This window comes from Cricetulus griseus, chromosome 6 (assembly GCF_003668045.3).
Source record: "Cricetulus griseus strain 17A/GY chromosome 6, alternate assembly CriGri-PICRH-1.0, whole genome shotgun sequence".
NCBI classification, from domain to species: domain Eukaryota; kingdom Metazoa; phylum Chordata; class Mammalia; order Rodentia; family Cricetidae; genus Cricetulus; species Cricetulus griseus.
In genome coordinates, this window is record NC_048599.1 from 137,639,015 (window position 1) to 137,661,213 (window position 22,199).

General features: G+C 50.3%; 1 protein-coding gene across 1 annotated transcript in view; it reads right to left on the minus strand.

Annotated features, from left to right (window-relative positions):
* Positions 1-22,199, minus strand: part of Ccdc187 (coiled-coil domain containing 187) — a 52,780-nt gene that overhangs the window by 5,371 nt on the left and 25,210 nt on the right. The window contains exons 8-17 of the mRNA XM_035447085.1: positions 17,943-18,040; positions 14,737-14,834; positions 14,315-14,428; positions 13,716-13,840; positions 13,527-13,600; positions 7,123-7,228; positions 6,443-6,571; positions 5,511-5,598; positions 4,603-4,749; positions 41-110 (exon numbers count right to left, since the gene is read on the minus strand). Of these exons, the coding sequence (XP_035302976.1) occupies positions 41-110; positions 4,603-4,749; positions 5,511-5,598; positions 6,443-6,571; positions 7,123-7,228; positions 13,527-13,600; positions 13,716-13,840; positions 14,315-14,428; positions 14,737-14,834; positions 17,943-18,040 (1,049 nt within the window). The remainder of the gene's footprint in view (positions 1-40; positions 111-4,602; positions 4,750-5,510; positions 5,599-6,442; positions 6,572-7,122; positions 7,229-13,526; positions 13,601-13,715; positions 13,841-14,314; positions 14,429-14,736; positions 14,835-17,942; positions 18,041-22,199) is intronic.

Below are 22,199 nucleotides of genomic sequence, written 5' to 3' on the forward strand. Positions count from 1 at the left end.
GACAGAGGGATGGCCCACAGACTGTTTCTGAGGACATTACCTGGAGGAGGCAGTTCCTTGGCCTCCTGTGGCTTCAGCTGAGAGTCTAGACTATCATCTTTCTTGATGACCTGTGCCAACAAGATAGAAGGAGAGATATACCAAAGAGTACAGGAGCCACCTGGGGAAAGGACTAGGATGACCAGGGGCTACCAGCACCACGGGAGCTGGTACATGGGCACCTAAGAGTCCCGACCAAGATCAAGCTGTAAACTGGCAGAATGGTAGAGAGGTTCCCCAAACCAGCAGGGCTGTGGAAAGGGGCTTCCTAAAAGTTGCATACAGGGAAGGCTGGGTGTTTCTGATGTTCAGGGTCCAGAGAACTTGAGTGCAGCAGATCAGGGGGAGAGACACAAGGCTGTTTTCCAGGCTCTGAAAGACACAATTGCTTCGGTCACTCACACTGACCAGCCTGTGTAGAACCCAACACTTAAGAGGCATCACACAGTTTGCTACTTTGGAAGTGAGGCTTCCCCTCTCTAAAGACCAGAGTTCCATGTAGTCTCGAGCCCCCACTGCTGCTCTGAACACTCTCCCCTCCACACCTGCCTCATGTTCTGGTCATAATGATGTCTGGTCCTCTGTCTCTGTGCCCAGACCTCTTCAGCATCTCCTACTGGAGTGTCTGAGGGGGGCCAGCTCCACCCTGTGTCCCCCAGACTGTGTGCCTAGGTACTCGGGGTCTAAAGACACTGTGCTCAAGTCATAACCTGCAAATCTGGGAATGAGATCATATCTGTAAGAGGGCCTTTGCAGGCATAGTTAAGAATTTCGAGACAAGCTTATCTTAGAGTTGGGCAGGTTTTAACTCCAAAAGAAATGGGAGAGGAATTGGACACCAGAGAAAAGAGACAGGCACAGGGAGGCAGACACTGGAGACAACCTTAGATCTGGAGCCAAAAGGATCTAGAAGAACCCTGCCCTGGAGTCTTTGGAGAGAATATAGATTTCCCACTTTTGGTCTTCAGAATGTGAGAGCATTAGTTTGTTTGAGCCATGCAGTTTACAGAGCTCTATTGGGTGGCAGCCTCCAGAAATAAGTACAACATTGATCTCATCATAGGGAAAAGACTGAGGAAAAGGAGGGGAGGAACATGGCAGAGGCAGAATGGGGCCCAGGCTGAGCAGGCAGCACCCTCATCTTCCTGGATTCTTCCTGGTGGGACAGAGAGCAGACCTGCCAGGCCACAGTGAGATGGGGACAGCCAGGAATCATGTTAGACTGATTTCTGCTAATGTCTCTGCCTGGGGGGTTCTGTCCTGAATCAGGAAAACAGAGTCCCTTTATGCCAGAGAAGGGCATGTTCAGTCCTAATCCTTGCCTGGCAGCAGGAGGACATGGCTAGACCTTGCTGCTCTAACAAGTTTGTGTTCTGGCCTGCCTGTGGACAGCCCCAGGCCTGCACTGAGTGTCAGGTCGTGTTAGCTCTGAGCAACTGCACCTACCAGGAGCCCTCTGCAGCAGGAGAGCCTGTTTGGGCAGTTCCCTGGGGCACCCCATGTCCTGTGTCTCCAAGTGTTTCTAGGGGCAGGCTTCCTGAAACTCTGCAGCGATTCAGATGTGCCCATGGAGGCCTGGGTAGCCCAGGTCACACACTGGTCTGGTGGCCTGGTATGAGGGACTGACTCACCCCAAGCTTAAAGCTGTCCCAACAGCAGGATGGGGCTGACTGATCGAGTGATTGTTTTTGGCTGGTCATTGTCACTGCCCTGAACTACCTTGGCTGTCAGATCCACTCTCCACAGGTAGACTTCCGGTCCTAGGAGTGATATCTGCCCACTTCACCCTCAGAGGCTGGAGCTTATCCGCAACTGGAGTTGTCTGGGGAGGTGTCACTTCCTTCTGCGCAGGGGAGAGGCTGCAGGACAATACACAGTAGAATAGACGTGAATGACACCCAGATGTTCCACCCAGGGTGCCCATCATTGACCACAACACTCAGCAGACCCTATCCCTAGAACTACAGAACCAGCTGTGGCCAGTGGCCAAGCAGAAGACAGGGTCCTGGTCCCTTTTCACTCAGCAGCTTCCCAAGCAAGACCTGTACCTCAGGTAGAGCAGTTGCTATGGGACACGGGTGGGAGCCTGGAAGCCTCTGACCCTTTACCTTGTTGCCTAGGCTCACCCCCATGTGGATACCAGTCAGCCTCCCTCTTAGTATCCTGGGGAAACTCTAGAGGTTCAAAAGGCAGGGCTCTGTCTGGGGCAACTTCTGAGTCCCAGCACTTTCACCAGCAGCAAGTGCTCTGTCCAGATCAGTTCATGGCCAGGAACAGTCATGCTACCCTGGCCCAGCCTTCACCCTGCTGACAGGCACACAGAGGAGGGCTCGGAGGGACCGGTCTTGCCAATGCTGGTAAGAGGTCCGAGAGAAAGCTCTAGAAGATTGCCTCTCTTGCAGACCAGCCTGAAGTAGGTGATTCATAGAGGTGGGCCCATTCAATACCCACCCCCACCCTCAAGATGGAGGAAGGGAGCCCAGGAACTAATAGCTAGTGTCTGGGTGGTAGTGGGTGCCTGGAGAAGAGGGGACTGCCAGGATGAGAACCACCTCCACCCCTAAAGTGTTGCTTGGCAGAGTGGAACTGAGTGTTTTCTGTTGTGGAATGTTTATTTAACCATGTAAAGGTGTGTTACATGGCATTTGTCTAATGATGCGAAGATGTGTTGCTTTCGTTTATGCTGCATTTGTTAATGTAAAGATCTGTTGCTTTGCCTGCCTAAGGCACTGGATTGGTCCAACAAAAAGCTGAATTGTCACTAGCTAGGCAGTAGAGGGATAGGTGGGGCTAGTGAGCAGAGAGAAGAGAAGGGGAAGAGAATGAAGGGAGAAAGAAAGGGAGACACCAGTCAGGCAGTTGCTAGCCAGACACAGAAGAAACCGTGAAAGTAAGATGTACAGAATGAAAGAAAGGTAAACAGCCCCGAGGCAAAACATAGATGAAGAGAAACAGGTTAAGAGCTAGTGGGACAAGCATAAGATAAGACCAAGCATCCATAACTAATAATAAGTCTCCATGTCATGATTTGGGGGCTGGTGGTCTGAGAAAGCCTGCTACAATTTCCAGCATGGGGAAGCCAGGACGGTCCTAATGGGAAAAGGCCTGCTGCTTCTTCCACCAGCTTGTGATCAAGGGACGCTATTCATACCCCTCATCTGAGCATGGGCAGGAACCTTACTCCCTTACTGCCTTAGTGGCTAGGACTCAGAGGGAGCCCAGTTGCTGCTGGCCACAGAACAACCCCTATAGTAGTTCCAGAGGCTGGCATGGTCACATACATGCTTTCTGCTGCCCTAAGCCAGTCTGTTTGTGTACTGTCACTCCATACCCCACAGCAGTGCTCTAGGAAACTCCATATGCCCATATCCCTCAGCCACAGAGCCAGTAACTGTAGCTGCTGTTTGCCTTCCCTGGAGCTCAGGGCAGGTCTGGTCCTCCCATGCCCTTCTACCCCACTCCCCCATCCTCCCGGGAGCAGCTGAGTGAAATGGAATTGCACAGCAGAAAGCAAATACATGAAAGGCTTGTTGTGGCAAGTGCCAGGGGCAGCTCCCCTTACTCAAACCATCACTCACTCACTCTGCAACTTCTGAGCTTTCAGAGATTTCCTGGGGGTGGTAGCTTTGGGGGCTTCCAGGTCTGTGTCCCTCTGTTTTCTGACTTGTGTCTGAGACCCCGTCACAGGTGACCTTGATGCTGGGGCTGGAACTCTAGGAAAAATAGCACAGGGCAAGCCCAGTGTGATCATATTTAGCTAGTCCCCTCTTCAGAAAAGCAGGAGGCAGGTGCACATGGCAGTGGCCACCACAGGACAGCCTCAGCACTGTAGATAGCACACTCCCACAGGAGTAGACGGCAGCCGGAACAAGCTATCCTGTCCTTTAGCAGGCCTATACCCGCTACTGATGGGGGTAGCAGACAAAAGGCAGAGCTGGTGTTTCTGCCCAAAGTTGCCCAAAGGCATGGAGAACTCTAGAGTCAGGCAGCCTGGGGTTCCCACACCTGAAGGTTGGCCTATGGCAGGCTTCAGAAAGGAGATCGATCCTTGTTCCTATCCTCAGGTGAGGCCACTGTCCTTCTACTTATAGAGCTAGGGGAAGCAGAGAGTGCCTAATGTTCCCTGTCCTCCCCCATACACCTTCTCACACTTTCAACCCTGTGAGAGGAACAGGGACTCAGCTCCACAGACACAGTAAATGTTTTGTCTGAGTGGCTGGCCTCTCCTGTGCACCTCAGGCCTGCTAGGGGACATAGAGGTTCCCACTGCTACTCTCCTACTGATGGCCCATCTGAGTGGTATCCTGGGCCTCTTCCAGCTAGATCATTACCCTCCCTCCCCTCTGCTAGGCTCCCCACCTCCCACAGGGCCTTTCTTCCACCCTTGTTCTGTAATAACTGCCATAGCTTGGAAGTCTGGCCCCTCCCCCAGAGTGCCTCTGCAGGGGCCTCAACAGGTCTTCCTCTGGAGACCTCAGCACAATCACCCAGTGCCAGACTCTTTCCACCAAGAATGACAGGTGTGACACCAAGGGGCCAGGTGAAGATGCTGGGAGTGCTCACCTGCAGCAGCTGGGTTCGAGCCTGGAGCTCCTGCCGCAAGTGGGCCACAGACCTCTGCACTTTGAGGACAGACTGTTGATGCTGCAGGAGCTGCTTCCTGCCATGGTGCAGGGACAAGTACACCTTCTTCAGGTGCTGGATTTCCCTCTGAAATTCCAGAGAAGAAAATGCCAGTTAGGACATGTGCTTAGCAGGGAACGGACATCCAGGGGCCTCTGCCTCTCCTGCAGCCTGGTTCTCCTCTCCCCTCCACAGGCCTTTTGCCTGGCCCTCCCTGCTCAGCCTCCTAGCTATTGCTTTCCTCTGAGTTTGGTCAGGAGGTGCCAGCTGGATGCAGGAGGCAAGCTGGGGTATTTATGCACCAAATGACTTCCATATGGAGTTTCCCCTCCCCACTTTCCCTCCCTCCCTTCCCCTCTCTCTTCCTCCCTCTCTCTCCCTTTCCTCCCTCCCTCCCTCCCTCCCTTCCTCCTCCTCCTCCCTCCCTCCCTCCCTCCCTCCCTCCCTCCCTCTCTCTCTCTCTCTCTCTCTCTCTCTCTCTCTCTCTCTCTGTGTATGTGTTGGCCCCTGCTTCTGTAACACTGTTTTATTATAAAAGCTCCCCAAGACCTAGGAAACAGACACTGCTGTTCAATGGGGATTTGACGCTCCCAGAGGCGAAGCTACTTGTTGAGGGCCACAGTTAGCAGGAAGCTAAGCTTGGTTTACATTCAGGGATGTAGGGCCATGTGCCACCCTAGATTTGTAGTCCTCTGACCATGGGCTCTTCCAGGCACCATACAGTTCTAAGCATCACTGGAGGCTGGCAAGAGCTCAAGGATGTTCTGTGGCACAGGAGTATCCTGGTCCCCCCGACTGGAAGGGCTGCAGGCCTGCTCCCTGTGTGACCATTCTTTGTCCACGCCTACCCGTTCCTTCGAAAGCCTGCTGAGGGCTTGTTGCTGCTTTTCCCTCAGAGTAGCCTGTGCTGCTTCACGCCCCACAAGCCCCAGACACCTAGGGGAGGGAAAAAGCCACATACAATCTTGAGAGTCTGTTCAGATAGAGAGAGAGAGAGAGAGCCACAAAGCAGGACCAGGACAGTTCTAGCAGCCAGGTATGCCTAGACAACCCCCACAGAGCAGAGTCTGAGGGCCCCAGGGTGGGGGCTGGGCTGCTACTCTTCCCTCCCCATCATGTTGATGTTTGTCTTTATGCCCTAGCTGTGAAGGCCTGAGACAGCAGAGTCTCACGCCTGCAGACCACATTCCAGGCCAGAGGTTCTCCACTGACACCAAGGACTAATCTACCCTCAGTAAGTCATGCCCAGGGTGGCATTGGGCTGTGAATAGAGGAATCCTTGGAGGCCAGCCTCAGCTGTCTCCATTTACATGTCTCACTTATGTGGAAGTCCTATGTCTAAGAAGTCACTCTAAGGAAAGTTTCTTAATGTTCATAATAGCAAAAAGTTGGACACACACTAAAGGTCTGTAATCGGGGACAAGGGGAAGGCTGATGACCTGCACTGCCCATGTGTTGGCAGTTATGTGGTAATGTGAGGCTTTCTTGCAGGTAACAGCATGTGAAGCATAAGCCCCCAGCAACACCCAGGACACACTGGACATATTGCTTGTGGACATCACAGAAACAGGGACAATGGCTGTTTTGTTTGTTTGTTTGTTTTTTGGGGGGATGGGGAGTTGTAGTTTTGTTTGGGACACTTTACTGTCTTACCTAAATTTCTACAAATGCCTATCACTGCCTAGATCACTACAGCTATCTTTGTCTGTGTCCAGGTGTGACAGGTGGGGAGGGCACACCAACAGGGGTGGAGCAGAGCCAGCCACAAGCACAAGCTTACCCTATCTGGTGCTCCAGGAAGGCCAGCTCCGCACCGGCTTTTTCTTCCAGTGCTAACTCACGTAGTCGGAGCACTGCAGTCTGGTGCTGTGCACGTAGCTCTTCGTCTCTCAGACTCTGCTCCAGCATTGCAATAGTGAAGTGGTAGAAGGTTCTGGACCTTTCTGTTCCTGACTCTGGTCTCGTTATGCCCCACTGCAGAGAGGTCGACCAACCCGGTCTTGTCACTACTGGGTCGTCTCAAGGGCTGCGAGCAGTCCCAGCTCTCAGGAAGATACCACAGACTCTAATAAGTCCTCCCTAAATGCCCACCAGCTTATCCTCCCTCATGGTGCTCCCTTCTTGGCAAGGCACCCTTCCTGACTGTAAGCTCCCAGAGGGCAGGCAGGGTCCTCATCATCCTGGACTGACACCCACCCCCAGCTAGGCAGGACACTTGTTTATGCCCTGCAGAGTTTTAGCAAGGCAGGCTGGGTTGTGCATAGCCCTGCCTAAAAATCCCTGTCGTCATGCAGGCCTTCAGCTGTCACCCAGGGTGGGAGGAACTAGCTAGGGTGGCTACCAGCTGCCAGGATGGACAATGGAATGGCAGGGTGACCCTCCCAAGACCAGGGCCAGTGTGGACACACTACCCACCACCAGTATCATATTGCCTTAAAACAATGCTGCGTTCTTCGTACTTTGTAGGAGGGTCTGTCTGAAGGGTAGAAGTCAGCTAGAGTCAGCTGGGAGCAAGCTGGGTCCTGCTGCACTGGCTCTGAGAGAGAAAGCAGGCCTTGGTTGGGTCCTGAAGGAACCAGTGACATGTGCTTTGGGCCTTTCCTGCACTACGGCCTCACAAATGAAGTATGTCTGAGGCAGGAAAGGCTCACACTCCACCTCTGACACAAAGCTTCAAACCAGATCTCAAGGCAATGCTGGAAGGGACTGGTGGCTTCTTGTTTCCTAAGCTGAGGCTCTGAAATGAGACCTACAGTTTTACACAGGACCATACCAAACACAAGGTGCTCAGGATAACAGCCCTTACTCTCGAAGAAGGGGACACTGAGGCCAGACAGGGAAGGATGTCCTGAGTCTGGCATACAGCAGGGACAGGGACACTGCAGAGCCCAAACTCCAGGCTAACCTAGCTCCCTTGCTGCTGACCCCTGTCCACCACCCTGATATGGTGGGTTTCATAGAGTAGGCGCCCTTCACCCCTAGACAGGATTTCTCTGTTTAACAGCCCTGACTGTCCTAGGCTGGCCTTGAACTCAAAAAGATCTGCCTACCTCTACCTCTCAAGGGCTGGGATTAAAGGCATATGCCACCACGCCTGGCCCAAGAAGGATTTTTAGTTAAAAATAATTAAAGGGTATTTTTTGACATCCCACAAAAAAGGGCAAAAGGAACAGGACTCACCACCATATCTGAAAATGTGTGCTTTATACAAACATACATACATTCTCACCCATATGAAAGAACATTTTTGAGACACTTGATATCAACAAGGAGGTAAGACCAACAATGACAACATCCCAAGGGACCTGGGCTTCAGCACAGGGAGTACGAACTGAGGTAGGCAGACCCCCAGCAGAAGAGACAGAACTGAGTCTGGGGAGACAGTTAGGTTTGATGGAATGGTATAGTAGAGAACCCCATGATTCTATGATTCTAGCACTCACATCTCTGATTTTTCAAGTGAGAACTGATGGTTTAGCACAGGTTAAAAACATCCACTGGGCTGGAGAGATGGCTCAGAGTTTAAGAGCACTGGCTGCTCTTCCAGAGGTCCTGAGTGCAATTCCCAGCACTTACTCGGTGGCTCACAACCATCTGCAATGAGATCTGGTGCCCTCTTCTGGTGGCATGCATGAATGCAGGCACAACACGGTAAACATAATGAATCAATCAAAATAAAAAGCATGCTGGAGGCTGAGGGTTATGTACCTCATGACTCGTGGATCACCGGGTAGCACACAGAAACACTGTCCTGCCTCATTTAGGAGGTTTAATCAGCCCCAGCCTGAGTAGTAATGATCTGGGCCCAACTGACCAGGTACAGAAAAAAGACCCAAAGGATCAGATTAAGTCCAGTATTGAGGACAAAGCTTAAGATGTATATATAGAGACTGTGGAGTGCTTAGTTCTAAATGGAATGACTCACAAAAGAAGGGCAGGATGAGTCTAGGAGCCAGGGGTAGTAGATCACTGCAGGAACCAGTGTTTCCTAGATACAAAGCAGCTGCACAAATGATCTCATAGCAATTGAGACAGCACACGAGATCTGTGCAAGCTCAAGCCAGACAAAATTCTCCAATGACAGTGGGAGAGGTGGGCAGGAAGTCTAATCATTAGCTGAGTGGCCCTAGGCATTTGATAGCTGCTGGGAAAGGAAGAACGATTTTCTTTGAAGGTGTGACCCCTGGTAGGCTCACAAGCTCCAGGGAAGGCTCCATACCCAGGAGTATTTGGAGGACACAAATTAGACTCTCTGTGTGTGAGAGGTGGGGGAGAGAAGGAGAAGGGAATGGAGAGTGTGAGAATGTGAGGGTGAGGTAGGTGGGGAGGACGGATCTGGGTGACTTGTGGAGTTTGAATATGAGCAAAAATACAGCAAAGTAGTAAAATACTATTTTTTAAAATAATCATATATAGAAACAAAAATATCTTCTACTGAGTAAAGTCCACAACACACAGTAGTAAGCACAGCATCAGGGAGTCATCAACTAAAATGAGCCCAGAGATGCATGCCTCAAGTTTTTCTAATTGACAAGATGGCTCAGCAGATGAAGTTGCCACCCAGCTTGACAATCTGAGTTCAATATTCAGGACCCATATGGTGGGAAGAGGGGGTCAATCCCTGCTAGCAATCACCTGATCTCCACATGCATGCCTGTTATACAACCTCCTCAATAAATAAACAAACACAAAACATTTAAATAGAAAACAGCTTTTCAGGCCAGGTGGTGATGGCACATGCACTCGGAAGGCAGAGTCAGACAGATCTCAGTGAGTTTGAGGCCAGCCTGGTCTACAAAGCAAGTTCCAGGGCAGTCATGACTGTTACATAGAGAAATCCTGTCTCAAAAAACCAAAATAAGAGTTTCACAACTGTATTTTTATGTTTAAAAGGGTAAGTACTCTTTGCTAGAGAGATGGCTCGGTGGTTAAGAGCACCAGCTGCTCTTTTAGAAGACTTGGGTTGTATTCCCAGAACCTACAAGGCAGCTCATAACAGTCTGTAACTCCAGTTCCAGGAAATCTGATGCCTTCTTTCCGTCTCTGCAGATACCAGGTAATGTACACAAGTGGCACACAAACATACATGTAGGAAAGACACCCATAAAATAACAATAAATAAATGAGTAACTACAACTATAGAGGACATAAGAAAAGATCTGAATAGTGTTATCAGAAGTGGGACATTTAAAACACTTCAGATGAAACCACTTTGGTTAATGGCAGATTAGACTTTGCTGAGGAAAGAACTCACAGCATTAAGTGGCCTAACATGCAGGCAATTGAAATTCCTGCAAAAAGAGAGGAGGAAGAACTACAAAAATAAAACCTGAAGGTTTCCAAATCTGAAGAAAGCGATAACCCCAATCTTAGCAAACCATCAACACACGAACAGGAAGGGAACTTGAGGCTATTGTTACAAAATTGCTTGAAAAATAGAAAAGCAGACAAAGCAAACACACAATGCCTACAAAGGAACAAAGGAGCATTGGAGTGGGTTCCTTGCCCAAGGAGCAAAGTAAACAAGAAGACACTAGGGGTGGGGTGGTGCTTCCTAGGAATGGAGCTATAACTCAGTGGCAGTCAAGGATTAGGAAACCCGGGGTTTGACCCTAGCCCTGCAACACACACATGCACACATGCATGCATTCATGCACACACACACACATTAACCTTAAAAAAAATGTCTATCCAGACCCAAACACTGTACTCATGTCTTTAATTCTAGCACTCAGGAAGCAGAGACAGGCAGACCTCTGTGAGTTGAAAGCCATCTTGGTCTATAGAGTGAGTTCTAAGCCAGTCAGGGCTACACAGTAAGACCCTATTAAAAAAATAATAAGTCTACCCAAATGCTATGACCAGTGAAGAGTATGTAAGTAACAAACAAACAGAAAACAGAATGAAGATGTTCTTGGACATATGAATGATTTTTCTTTTGTTTTTGTTACTAGTAGATGTGTATGTCAAAAATCAGATGAGGGACACAGGAATGATGTCAGCCAGATCTTCCCAGAGAAATGAGGAGTGTTAGAAATAGTGGCTGGGAGCTGGGCAGTGGTGGCGCACACCTTTAATCCCAGCACTCGGGAGGCAGAGGCAGGCGGATTCTGTGAGTTTGAGGCCAGCCTGTTCTACAAAGTTAGTTCCAGGACAGCCGGGTAGTTACACAGAGAAACCCTGTCTTGAAAAACAAAATAAATAAATAAATAAATAAAAATAGTGGCTGGAAACTGCTAACATCCTTACTCTAAGCCTGTGCATAATTTGTTTTGTTTGAGACAGAGTTCTCTGTGTAGTTCTGGCTGTCCTGGAATTCACGATGTAGATCAGGCTGGCCTTGAATTCACAGAGATTCAAACTCACAGAGATCCACCTGCCTCTGCCTCCCAAATACTGAGATTAAAGGCATGTGCCACCACTGCCTGGCTGCCTGTGTGTAATTTAAAAGGAATAAAAGAGGGCCGGGAGTTGGTGGTGCACGCCTTTAATCCCAGCACTCGGGAGGCAGAGGCAGGTGGATCTCTGTGAGTTCGAGACCAGCCTGGTCTACAAGAGCTAGTTCCAGGACAGCCTCCAAAGCCACAGAGAAACCCTGTCTCAAAAACCAAAAAAAAAAAAAAAAAAAAAAGGAATAAAAGAGAATCATCTGTTAAAAAAATCAATGCATCAGGCGTTCATGGCTCATGACTTTAACCCCACACTCAGGAGGCAGAGCAGGCAGATCTCTGTGAGTTCGACACCAGCCTGGTCTATAGAGCGAGTTCCAGGACAGTTTCCAAAGCCACAGAGAAATCCTGTCTCAAAAAAAAAAAAAAACCCAAATAAAAAAATCAATGCATGATGGGCTTAGAAACATTTTTAAGATTTATTTTTATTATTTTAAATTATGTGTATGTAGGTGTGTGTTATGTGGGTATGTACATAAGTGTGCAGGTGCCCATGGAGGCCAGGGGAGTCACATCCTCTAGAACTGGTTATGGGTGGTTGTGAGCCACCTAATATAGGTAGGTGCTGGGTCCTGAACTCTGGTCCTCTGGAAGAGCAGTATGTATTCCAAACCAGGAAGTCTTCTCTGTAGCCTCTCACTTGTGTTTCTTATTTTATGTGCATATGTGTTTGCCTGCCTGCATGTGCATCAGGTAGGTGCCTGGTGCCCACAGAGCCAGAAGAGGGCATCAGATCCCTGGCAGTTGTGAGTTGCCATACGGGTGCTGGCAGCTTCGGTCCTCTGAAGACCTCTGTTCTCTGCAAAAATAGCAAGTGTTCTTGACCATGGAGCTGTTTCTTTGCCCCCCCATTGAAACATATTTTAATGGACTAGCATAAATAAATGTGGTACCATATTAGAATAAAATTCTATGAGGGTTTTGTGCTGGAGGTGAAGAAATTACCTGTAGCCTGCATATTATCAACCCTAATGCGCTCATTGAAGCATGGAGTTATAGCTCATCATGTTTCAACAATGAAGATGAGAATCATTAAAAAGTTTAATCTAGCTGAGCAGTGGTGGCACACACCTTTAATCGCAGCACTTGGGAGGCAGAGGCTGGCAGATCTCTGTGAGTTCCAGGCCAGCCTGGTCTACAGAGCTAGTTTCAGGTCAGCCAGGGCTACATAGTGAGAACCTGTCTTGAAAAATCAAGAGGGGAAAATGTTTAATCTAGGCAGGGGGTAAGGGGGCTACACATGTAACCTCAGCATTTGGGAGGCTGAAGTGAAATGGCTCTTACGAGTTAGAGGTCAGCTTGAGCTACATGGCTCCCGGCCAGTCTGAGTTACAGAGTGAGACCCTCTATCAACAAATCAGACCAAAATTTAACCCCAAAGGAGGCAGATAACATGGGAGGGAAAAGAAAACAATAGATAGAAGGAACAAGAAAAATGAGCATCAAAGAGAAAAACTTAAACCTAATTCTGAGGATAATCCCACCCCCTGGAAATAGGATAAGCATCTCAATTAGAAGGCAGAGGCTGGACTAAAAAAGAACACTCTATTGCCCACAAATAACACACTTCAAAAACAAAGACACACAAAGAAAGGAAGAATGTGGTGAGGGACACGCTCTTTTTCCTAGTCACAGGAGAGCTGGGGTAGCCTACGAATGTCAATGTAGGTTTTGGGGGACAGGCGGCAGCAATGTGCATGAAGCCCAAATTCAACCCCTGGCACAGCATAAACCAGGCATAATAATGCATATTCATAACCCCAGCACATTTCAGGTAATCTTCAGTTACATGTGAGTTCCAGGCCACACTAGGAGACCCTAGGTGAGATGCTAGCATAGAAATATCCCCAACTCAGAAAACTAAACTTACATATAAAGTGGACTCTAGGACAAAGCTCACTGCAGAAGTTTCCCATATCAAAAGGGTCAATTCATCAAGAGCTCATCAGAATCCTGAATGTTTATGTGCTACAGCATTAATCGAACTGCCCAGGGATCTAGACAAGCCCAAAAGCTGACATTTCAGTAGTGCACACGCCCCCACCCCCCCCACCCGGCCCAGCAATAGGCAGATATGAGAAAGAAAAGCCACAAGCATGGAGTAGATCTGAGCAATTCTGCCACCAACTGGTCTACCTGGCATTGCAGAATGTTCCACCCAGCGGAGCATGCGGCATATCCCAGCAAAAGCTTGAGTGTGTATATAATCAAAAGTCTACAGACATACTTTATGGCCACCAGAAATGGCCAGAGGGGCCAAGCTTTCCAGGGAAGTGGCCGTGTCAGGCTGGGGGTGAAGCTGTAGGCTGGTGTGACTAGCTCCTTGAAGCTAAAAGCTCATCTGGGAAGCTTTATACCGCTGTCCTTATCCCTGTTCTACCCCTAACCTGCCAGCACACCACACAGGACACTCACCTGCAGAAAGTGCCCTTGCTTTCTCAGGATGCTTCAAGGACCCAGTGCTGTCTCTCTGCGGGGAGGGTGTTGATCTGAAGGGTCAGGAAACCACCAGAGGCCATTGTCATTGCCAGCACCTCAAACCTGAATTTAAGCCTGCCCTCCTCTACCCTGTGGAGTCCCATCTGGTCCCAGCCTTGGCCTCACCTGGACCTGGTTGTCATTGTGTTAGGAGAGAGTGTGCTTGGCTCTAGGCCACCACACATCTGCTGCTGTCCCAGCCTCGAAGCCTTTTCTGGCTTTTGCTGGGCTGCGCGTTTCTCCATCTCCTGCTTTGAGAAAACAGTCTGATATTGCAGAGAGTGAGACAGGAAGTTTCACAGCCAGCCAGGCCAGGCTGGATCCCAGGGTCAGGCAAAAGAGACATACTGGGGTTTGTTTATCTCATACACCACAGGTCATAAGCTCTGTGCTCCAACAGAGACCCTGCTGCTCAGTGCCTAGCAGGCCCCAGTCTGGGATGAGTGCAAGGTAAACACCCCTATCTGTGACCCAGCTCTAGAACCAGCCATGGGCACCCCAGTGTGGATGTCCCCAGGACATAAGTGGCCAAAGCATCCAATCCCTTCAAACATGTCCACAGCCCCCAGTTCATGTGGTTCTGTGCTCCCTCCTAGACTGGTGAAGCCTCTCTGTATCGATGGGGCAACACCCACTTTAGAAGGACCTCAGGCTGGGTGGAGTGGAAGGGAAACTGGGCAGGGGTGGCACACCAGTTAACGCTTGAGAAGGGGCATCCCTCTGACCTTCAGCTGGTGTTTGAAGAGAAGTTCATCCAGTGTCATCTGCGTCTCCCATACCTCATGCTCTGCCCGCTGCCGCAGAAGGGCCAGCGCCAGCTCCTGCTTCTGCTGGTCCAGCTGTCATGAGAACACATAACCCAGGGGTCACCTGTGTCTTGCTGGCAACAGACTATGAGGATCACCCTGGTAGATACCATGCCTGGGCAGGGCCTGTCCCTTTCAGCAACCAAATACTCTTTCTACCCAGGGCTTCCCTATCCAGGTTGAGGAACAGGGGTGGGGGCTGCTTCCAAACTCTCAGTTCTATGTTTTGGAGCCTTCTATTCAGCATTGGGGGCAAGGCCTGCTCACAGTTAATCTCCATACAGAAGAAGCCTAAAGGTGACACAGCTGTCATTGGCCTGCTATCATAGGGCAGGACATACCTTCAGTGACTCGAGAAAGCTCAAGGATTTCAGCTGGAAATTGGTCAGGTGCCCTTCATGCAGGCCTCCAGAATGTGGCCCCTTGGGCTCCTGCTGACCTGCAGACCACGGAGGAGGGCACCTGAGTGGCAGGTATGCTCTGAGTCTCTCTCCTGGTTGAGCCTCAGCACTCACAGCTTCTTGGCCTGCAAGGAAACTGAGGCCAGAGGCCGGGAGGGAAGGCCCACAACGCAAGCACTGTGCTAGTGGTATTCAGCACTTCAAGAATGGCCAGTTCCCTGCAGAATGGCCTCTCCCTTCGGGAGAGCATGACTACCACAGGGCTGTCTTCCCTCCCTCAAGTTCACTGTGCCTCACTTGGGCTGTCATTTATTCCAGAAGCAAAAATCAAGTTAGCATAGGTGACAGGAGACACCAGACAGACCCAGGCCCAGTCTCAGATCTGTTCTGCACTTTCTAGATGACCCTGAACAAATAACTGACCAACCAGAGCCTCTGGGGGAAACACAGCTTCCCCAGCCTGAAAGCCACTATTGTTGCCAATGGTGTTCAGGTGAGTTGAGAATAATCCTTGGAATTAGGTTACAAAGTCCCCAAGGGTAACTGAGGGGGCTCCTTTTCTTTCTGATGGCCCCCCAGAGCCAATGCTCTGCACAGTGTTGGTGTTCCCTGTCCTGTGGGGAAGAGGTGAGTCCAGGACTTAGCTGTGTCTCCCTCCTGACCCATCCTTTGCCTCATTTCTTCCAAGAGTTAGCTATTGGGGGAGGACTCAGGATGTTTGACTTGGACCCTCTAGCCTGGATAAAAGGGCCTTCCTGATGGCCCTTGATGACCCTCAGCCCCTGGCTGGTCATGATATAGAATGCTAGTCTTCCCTGGCAGACTGCATGTCATCATGGACAGAGAAGCTCAGGGACCTCGAGTGGGTCAGATGTAAAGCTGTGAACACCAGCTACATAGTCCCTGGACATTACCAATGACAAAAAAAAAAAAAAAAAAAAAAAAAAAAAAGGACCATGGGATAGCAGGATGCAGCCACAGGACATACACTGAGCACTTGGGTACTCTTAGGGGGGCCCATATAATTGGGCACTACTCTTGGGTTGACTGAGTTCCTTTCCAGGAAAAGAGGCTTCACTACTGTGTCCAGGCCCTCGAGAAGACTAAGGACAGAGCAGGTTCCAGTACTCTGTTACTCTTCCACAGTCTCTAAAGATTGAAGCCCAAAGCCTCTAAGCCATGCATCTGAAGGGGTAGCTCCTGGTCCTCTTGGCCATATCAGCACCCTCAAAGGTCACAGGCTGCATGTCCCTGAGCACTGATCTGTGACCCAGAAGAAAACTAGGTCAGTCCCCAGCTGGGATCACCACACACAGAGAATGACCCTGCCTTAATCCCTAACTCCTCTGAAAAGACAGGGATGGGCCCCCAGAATTCAGCACCCCCTAAAGCCAGTGCTGTGGGCCCAGTGATTTGGCCTCATGAGGGTCTAGCGGGTACAGCCTGTGGGTTAATGTAGAAAGGATGATGACAGCAAGGGTGCTTAGACTGTGTGGTTCCTCTGCCCCCTGGGGAGACCTGCTAAACCAGAGAGCAGAGCTTTGCTTCTAGAAAAGCAGAAATAGGCACAGTTGGTGCTTATCTTTGTACATTTAGAGGAGAAAAATGGGGACCCAAGTTTGACCTTAAAACCCTTGTATTAAAAAAGAAAAAAAACCTGGATGTGGTGGCACACCCACGTAATCCCAATGTTTCAGAGATGAAGAAAAGCAAAGCCTGGGCTCACCAGCCAGCCAGCCTAGCCTGTGTGTCAAGTTCCAGCCAGTGAGAGACTCTGTCCCAAAAAACAAGGTGGGGGTGTCTGAGGACTATTACCCAAGGTTGTCTTCTGGCCTCTACATATGTATGCTCACATGTGAGTGTACACACACACACACACACACACACACACACACACACACACACACACACACAGCATAAAATGCTACATCTTCTTCTGTTTCACCTCATCACGGTTCTAGGTCTTGACAGTCACACATGTCTGAAAGCTACCTCGTATCCCTCATTAAAAAACTTTCCACCAAGCAGGGACGTCTAGGTGTTGAAGTCCAGAAAGTTTCACTAGACAGCGCTGCTTGTATATATTAGTGGCTAGAATTGAAGGCCTCCCTTCTCATTTTTTCCTGTGACCTACCAGCACTTCTGCTCAGGGAATGGCAAATGGGGCTGAGGGATAAGACTAGGTCCCCACACACACACTTGTAAGAGGGCCACACCCTTGGAGGAGATGGCCATCTTGTTGTGACCAGGAGTTGCTCTTGACTCTCACACAACAGCAGACCCTGCCCAGTCTGGAGGAAGGGAGCATATAAACCCAGCCAGGGTGGGCAGAGCCCAGGGTACTCTGGGAATCTTGCTGACTCTCTCTGGACTACACTTTCTGTGGAGAGATAAGGCTTTCCACTGGTTTAAATGTTCCTTCTCAAATTTATGTAGACATTTAGTAGCCATGGTAACAGGGTTAGGAGGTAAGGCTTCTAAACGGTGAAGGCTTATCTCTAGAGTGGTAAAACCTTACCACTAAAGCCAGGAATGGACTTATTATAAAAGGAGGGCTGGCGTGTGAGTGTAGTGCATTAGGTGTTTGCCTTAGGTTCCATCTCCAGTATCCCATAAACAGGGTCTGGTGGCACAAACCTATAATCCCATCTCTTGGGAAAGAGGCAGGAGAATCAAAAGTTCAAGGTCATCCTTGGCTACACAGTGGGTTAAATAAATGCTACCCTGTCTCAAAAGGAAAGAAATGAGCACCAGTGGGAGGGTTTAGCTCTGTGGCCTTCTACTGTGATGGGGTAGCAGGAGCCTGGGCAGTGCTCTTAACTTTCCACCTTCTGAACTATGAGCCCACACCTCCCTGTCCATCCTAAGTCCAGGCTGTTAGAGCAGCCACTCAGAAACAGGCTGGAGACCCATGTCATACTGTCAACCTGGCAGGCTCTAGGATCATCCAGGAGACAAGCCCCTTGGCAAATCTGTGGGGTTTGTCCAGAGTATACTAACTGAGGTAGAAGACCCACCTTGTCTTTGGGTCCCAACATCCCATGGGCTCAGGTTCTGCACCGAGCACCAGCATCTGTTACTCTCTGCTTCCTTCCTGCTGATTCTGTGTGACCTGCTGCCTCGCTTTCCACTATGAGAGTCTCTACCTTTGATCTGATCAATGTCAAATACGATATCACGCTTAGTCAGTGTGGCAGGAGTAATAGGTACATGGACCACTGAGGTTTTGTCGTAGCCCTGGAGCCTAGGAGAGTTGGCAGCTGTTGCCTGAAGCCCCCAGATACCTTACTCTAAGGGAGAGAGGTGTGTCGTTCTCCTTCCCTCCTGTTCCTCCCTCCCCGAGTCAGAGGCCAGGAGCCTCCACCTGCTGGTTCTCACATGGTATAGAGCTGGTGGCCCCTCAACACACTCTCCTCTCTCTCTCTCTCTCTCTCTCTCTCTCTCCCTCCCTCCCTCTCTCCCTCCCCCTCTCCTCTCTCTCTCTCTCTCTCCTCTCTCTCTCTTTCTCTCTCTCTCTCTCTCCTCTCTCTCTCAGCTCACACATAAGTGCTAAGTACACCTATCAGGTATGTCCATGGCTCTGAGCCCAGACTGAGACATTCCCCACCCACCTGGCTGGATCTATCCTGCAGAGAAAGCCTGGTCCTTTCTGAGGCCTTGATGCCTATCCTGCAGTCCCCTGGGGCTACTCAGTCTGACTGAGGGATCTGAGCAGAGCTAAGGGTCACATTTACTCTTAAAGTTTCTCCAAGCCAGGCATGATCACTTTATTGTTGTTGTTTGGTTTGGTTTCATTGTGCAGTATTGGGGATTGAACCCACAGCCTCATACATGCTAGGCAAGCACCTTATGCTTGAGCACTGTTTCCCTATTTTGTGTGTTTATTTTTGTGTTTGCTTTGTTGTTATTTTTTTGTTTCTTAGGTCTCACTGTGTATCCCCGGCTGCCCTGGAACTTTGTTATTTCCCAGGCTGGCCTTAAATTTGTGGTCCTCTTCCCTCCTCCTAAGTGCTGGGCTTACGGGTTCCGTATTCAAAACCTGTTTTCTGAGGAAAATAAAGCAAATAGTAATGAAACAGTGAACAGAGTCCCAGGTTTGTTCAAACATGGTACCTATCTCCTTGCCATGCTGGGCAGGAAGCCTCCCCCTGCAGCCTACAGACCACTAGCAGGATGTACCCCGTAGGCTCCTCCCAGGATTCTGTGATTTCTATGGTCAGCAAGAGAATGCCTCATACCCCCTCCAGGTGCCGGCTCTTCAGCCCTGAGTGTCCATAGCTGAAACCTAGGAACAAGGACACTTAAGTACCAAAGAAAAGGTAGAATCTGGGCTGACAGACATAAGGAAGGAAAGAAGAGTGACACCACTGGGCTGTAGGAGTGTGGCTATTCTGGAGACCAGCGATGGCATATATCATGACAGGCGCAATAGCAGAGTAGGCGGTGGGGGCTGGAGAGCCTCAAAACACTTTAATTCTGAAGTTGGCTACTGTCCACATAGAAAAAGGCCTCTACCCTGTAAGACCAAGCTCAAGCTACACAGTGGAAGCGGCCCATGGGAGGCCCCCCTGGCCACCCGACCAGCCATCCCAGGGCCTATCTGCAGGCTCGCCCTTACCGCAGCTATGGGTGGTCCAGGGCGTTACCAAGCCTGCCTTTTTAGCTTCTGGTATCTCCTCCTGCCAAAGGGAGTCACAGGTGGAGTCTGATGCTACTGGAACCCCAAGTGAGCTAGAAGACAACGAGTATATAATGAGTGAAGTCAGGATCAGGATGGGGGAAAGGAGGAATGAAAGTACCCTAACTTGGCAGGAATCTGGGCTCCCATGGCCTCCATCAGCCCTAAGATCCAGGCAGTGTGATTAGAGACAGACTTGAGGGCTTAAGGTCTGGCTCCATTAGACAAGTATAGTCACAATGTATGGGGGGGGGGTAGGAAGGCTCCCCCAGGATTCTGTGATTTCTGTGGTCAGCAGGAGAATGCCTCATACCCCCTCCAGGTGTCGGCTCTTCAGCCCTGAGTATCCTTAGCTGTGTGTGTGTGTGTGTGTGTGTGTGTGTGTGTGTGTGTGTGTGTCTGTGTGTCTGTGTGTCTGTGTGTGTGTGTCTCTCTCTGTGTAGCAGTCCAGCTAGTGCAGTGTTAGTTCCACCAGCACCAGCTCTGCAGGTGGGCTCCCAGCCCTGTTGGCTGATAAGGAAACCACCCACAAGGTTATATGTAATGAGGTGACACCTCACAATCCCGCCTCATGGCTTGCCCATGGCTCCGCATTAGAGCTGTGCCTGTGCTGTAGAGCTGGGCCATCAGGGGAGAGCTACAGCCACAACTAAGGACTATAATTCTTTACTCCGCATGGTCTCAGGCAACTGCCTCCCTCGGATGGGAAAGCCTTGGCCTCTACCCAGGTCAAAGCAGACACAGTGGCAGCAAGCTGCCTGGTCCAGGTGGGTATGCAGCAGCTGCAGGGATTACAAGGCTTTGAAGCACAGAGGATGAGTATGCAAATTGGCTGGTGTGGGCGGTGAACACAACCTCAGCTCATTCTACTGTCTCCCCGAGGCACCATCTGTCCCTGGACAGAGTGACCTGGACTCCACCTGAATCACCAAACATATCACCCATGCCTGGGTCCAGCAGCCCTCGAGGCCCACAGGTCTCTGTCTCCAGCCTTCTTCAGGTCAGGTGCTGTGCAGGACTAGGCTATGGTATGACCACCCCTGGAGTAAAGGTCTTTCTGAACATATGAACATATATATGTTAAGGCTGCAAGGCACCATGGGAACACGGAACACAGGCATAGAGTTTCCAGAAAGCAGGAGCAATGGCGTGGAGTTAAGTGTGAAGATGGGGGGGGCAAGTCCCATGGGTAGCTGGCTAGAACTGGAACCCCTAGTGCCCTTAGCTGTAAGAAGATGGTGACTGGCTGGGCCCTTGCCCATCTCTAAGTGGCTGTGTGGTGGAGGATGGGGTCCTGCCCAGACTCAGCCTGAGAAGTCCAGGTCCTGGATGGTGCACCTGAGGGGAATAGATGGAAAACCACAGGCCTGGAGCAGGAAGGCTAACTTTGATTCTCAAAAGTAGATTGGCAGGACCACCTGGCTGAGGCGTACCACCTAGAGGGACCAGCAAGCCTCCTCTCGTTAGCTGAGGAAAATCTCAGCACAATGCTGCCCCCTACTGGCCATTATGAGTCAATGACGACACAGGCCTTACCATCCAGGAAACACCAAATCCATCAAAAAGTTCATTAGAAGAGGAGTGGGTTTCCTAGTGAGGTGGCAGGGGAGGCATCTGGAAAGAAGTGTCCCTGCTCCAAGAGGAGCAGGGGCAGGGGCAGGGGACTGGGGAGGTTACATAGCCTTTCGCTGTAGGCGAATGTGCTTGGTAACCTCTCCTGAGGAGGAGAGGAAGTATGAGCTTGCTCAAGATAAACAGACAGAGCTGAGATTCGACATAACCCCCCCACACACACCCCGCCCAGAGTTGGACCAGAAGTAGAGAAGCATCCACCCTTTGGCTTGCACACCACAGCTACCTTAACCACAGCCCCCTTCACAGTCTGTCCTCCCTGCTCTGAGTATGTGGCATCTGTTCTCACAGCCATGCACAGCCCCTCCTCATGTGAGAGGGGCTATCCTCTAAGATAACTAACCAGCTGCCAAGTGGAAGACAGCTCAGGCTATGGCTAGCAGTGTAACATAGACCCCGGGCCCGGGGACCACGATGAGGTCAGAGGTTATTCTGGTGAACTCTGTCAAGAATAGACACAGAGCCAGCTGAGCCCTGGTGGCAGGGGACTCCCAGCCTCCTCCAGAATGTGCACCCTCTATTCCGGCTGCAACTCCACAGAAAGGCTTACAGGCTGCAGTTACCTGCCTAGGGTGCTGAAATCTAAGGACAGCAAAGTGAGAAGGACATTGGTCCCTCTGGTGGGTAGCACATGACACAAAGAGTTACAAGGAGGAAGCCTGGGGACCACAGAGCCTCTAATGCTGAGGTGGTCCAGGTGAGGGAACAGTAGGCAGGTGAGGCAGAGGAAGTTTTCAGGAAAGGTGACCAAAATACTTTCATGTTCTGGAAACAGAAGCCATAGCTGCAGATAGAGGAAGCCATTAGCTTTCTGGTGAGCAGTTGCTGAGAGGCAGCTGCAGAGTCCCTACAGGACAAAAGCCTCCTGGGCGTTGCCCAAGCTTGCATTCAATGGGGGCCACTAAGGGCTGAGTGTGGTGGGGCAGAATGGGCCCTTCTATGAACAGGTAGGAAACAGGGTGAGATGGGTGTGAGGGTCATGAAAACTACAGAAAGGACATCATAAGCTCCTGTGTGGACTGCAGTGAGAAAAGGCTGGGGCCAGGTCTAGGGACCAAGGCCAGAAGAAGATACAGATACATCCTGAGAGGTC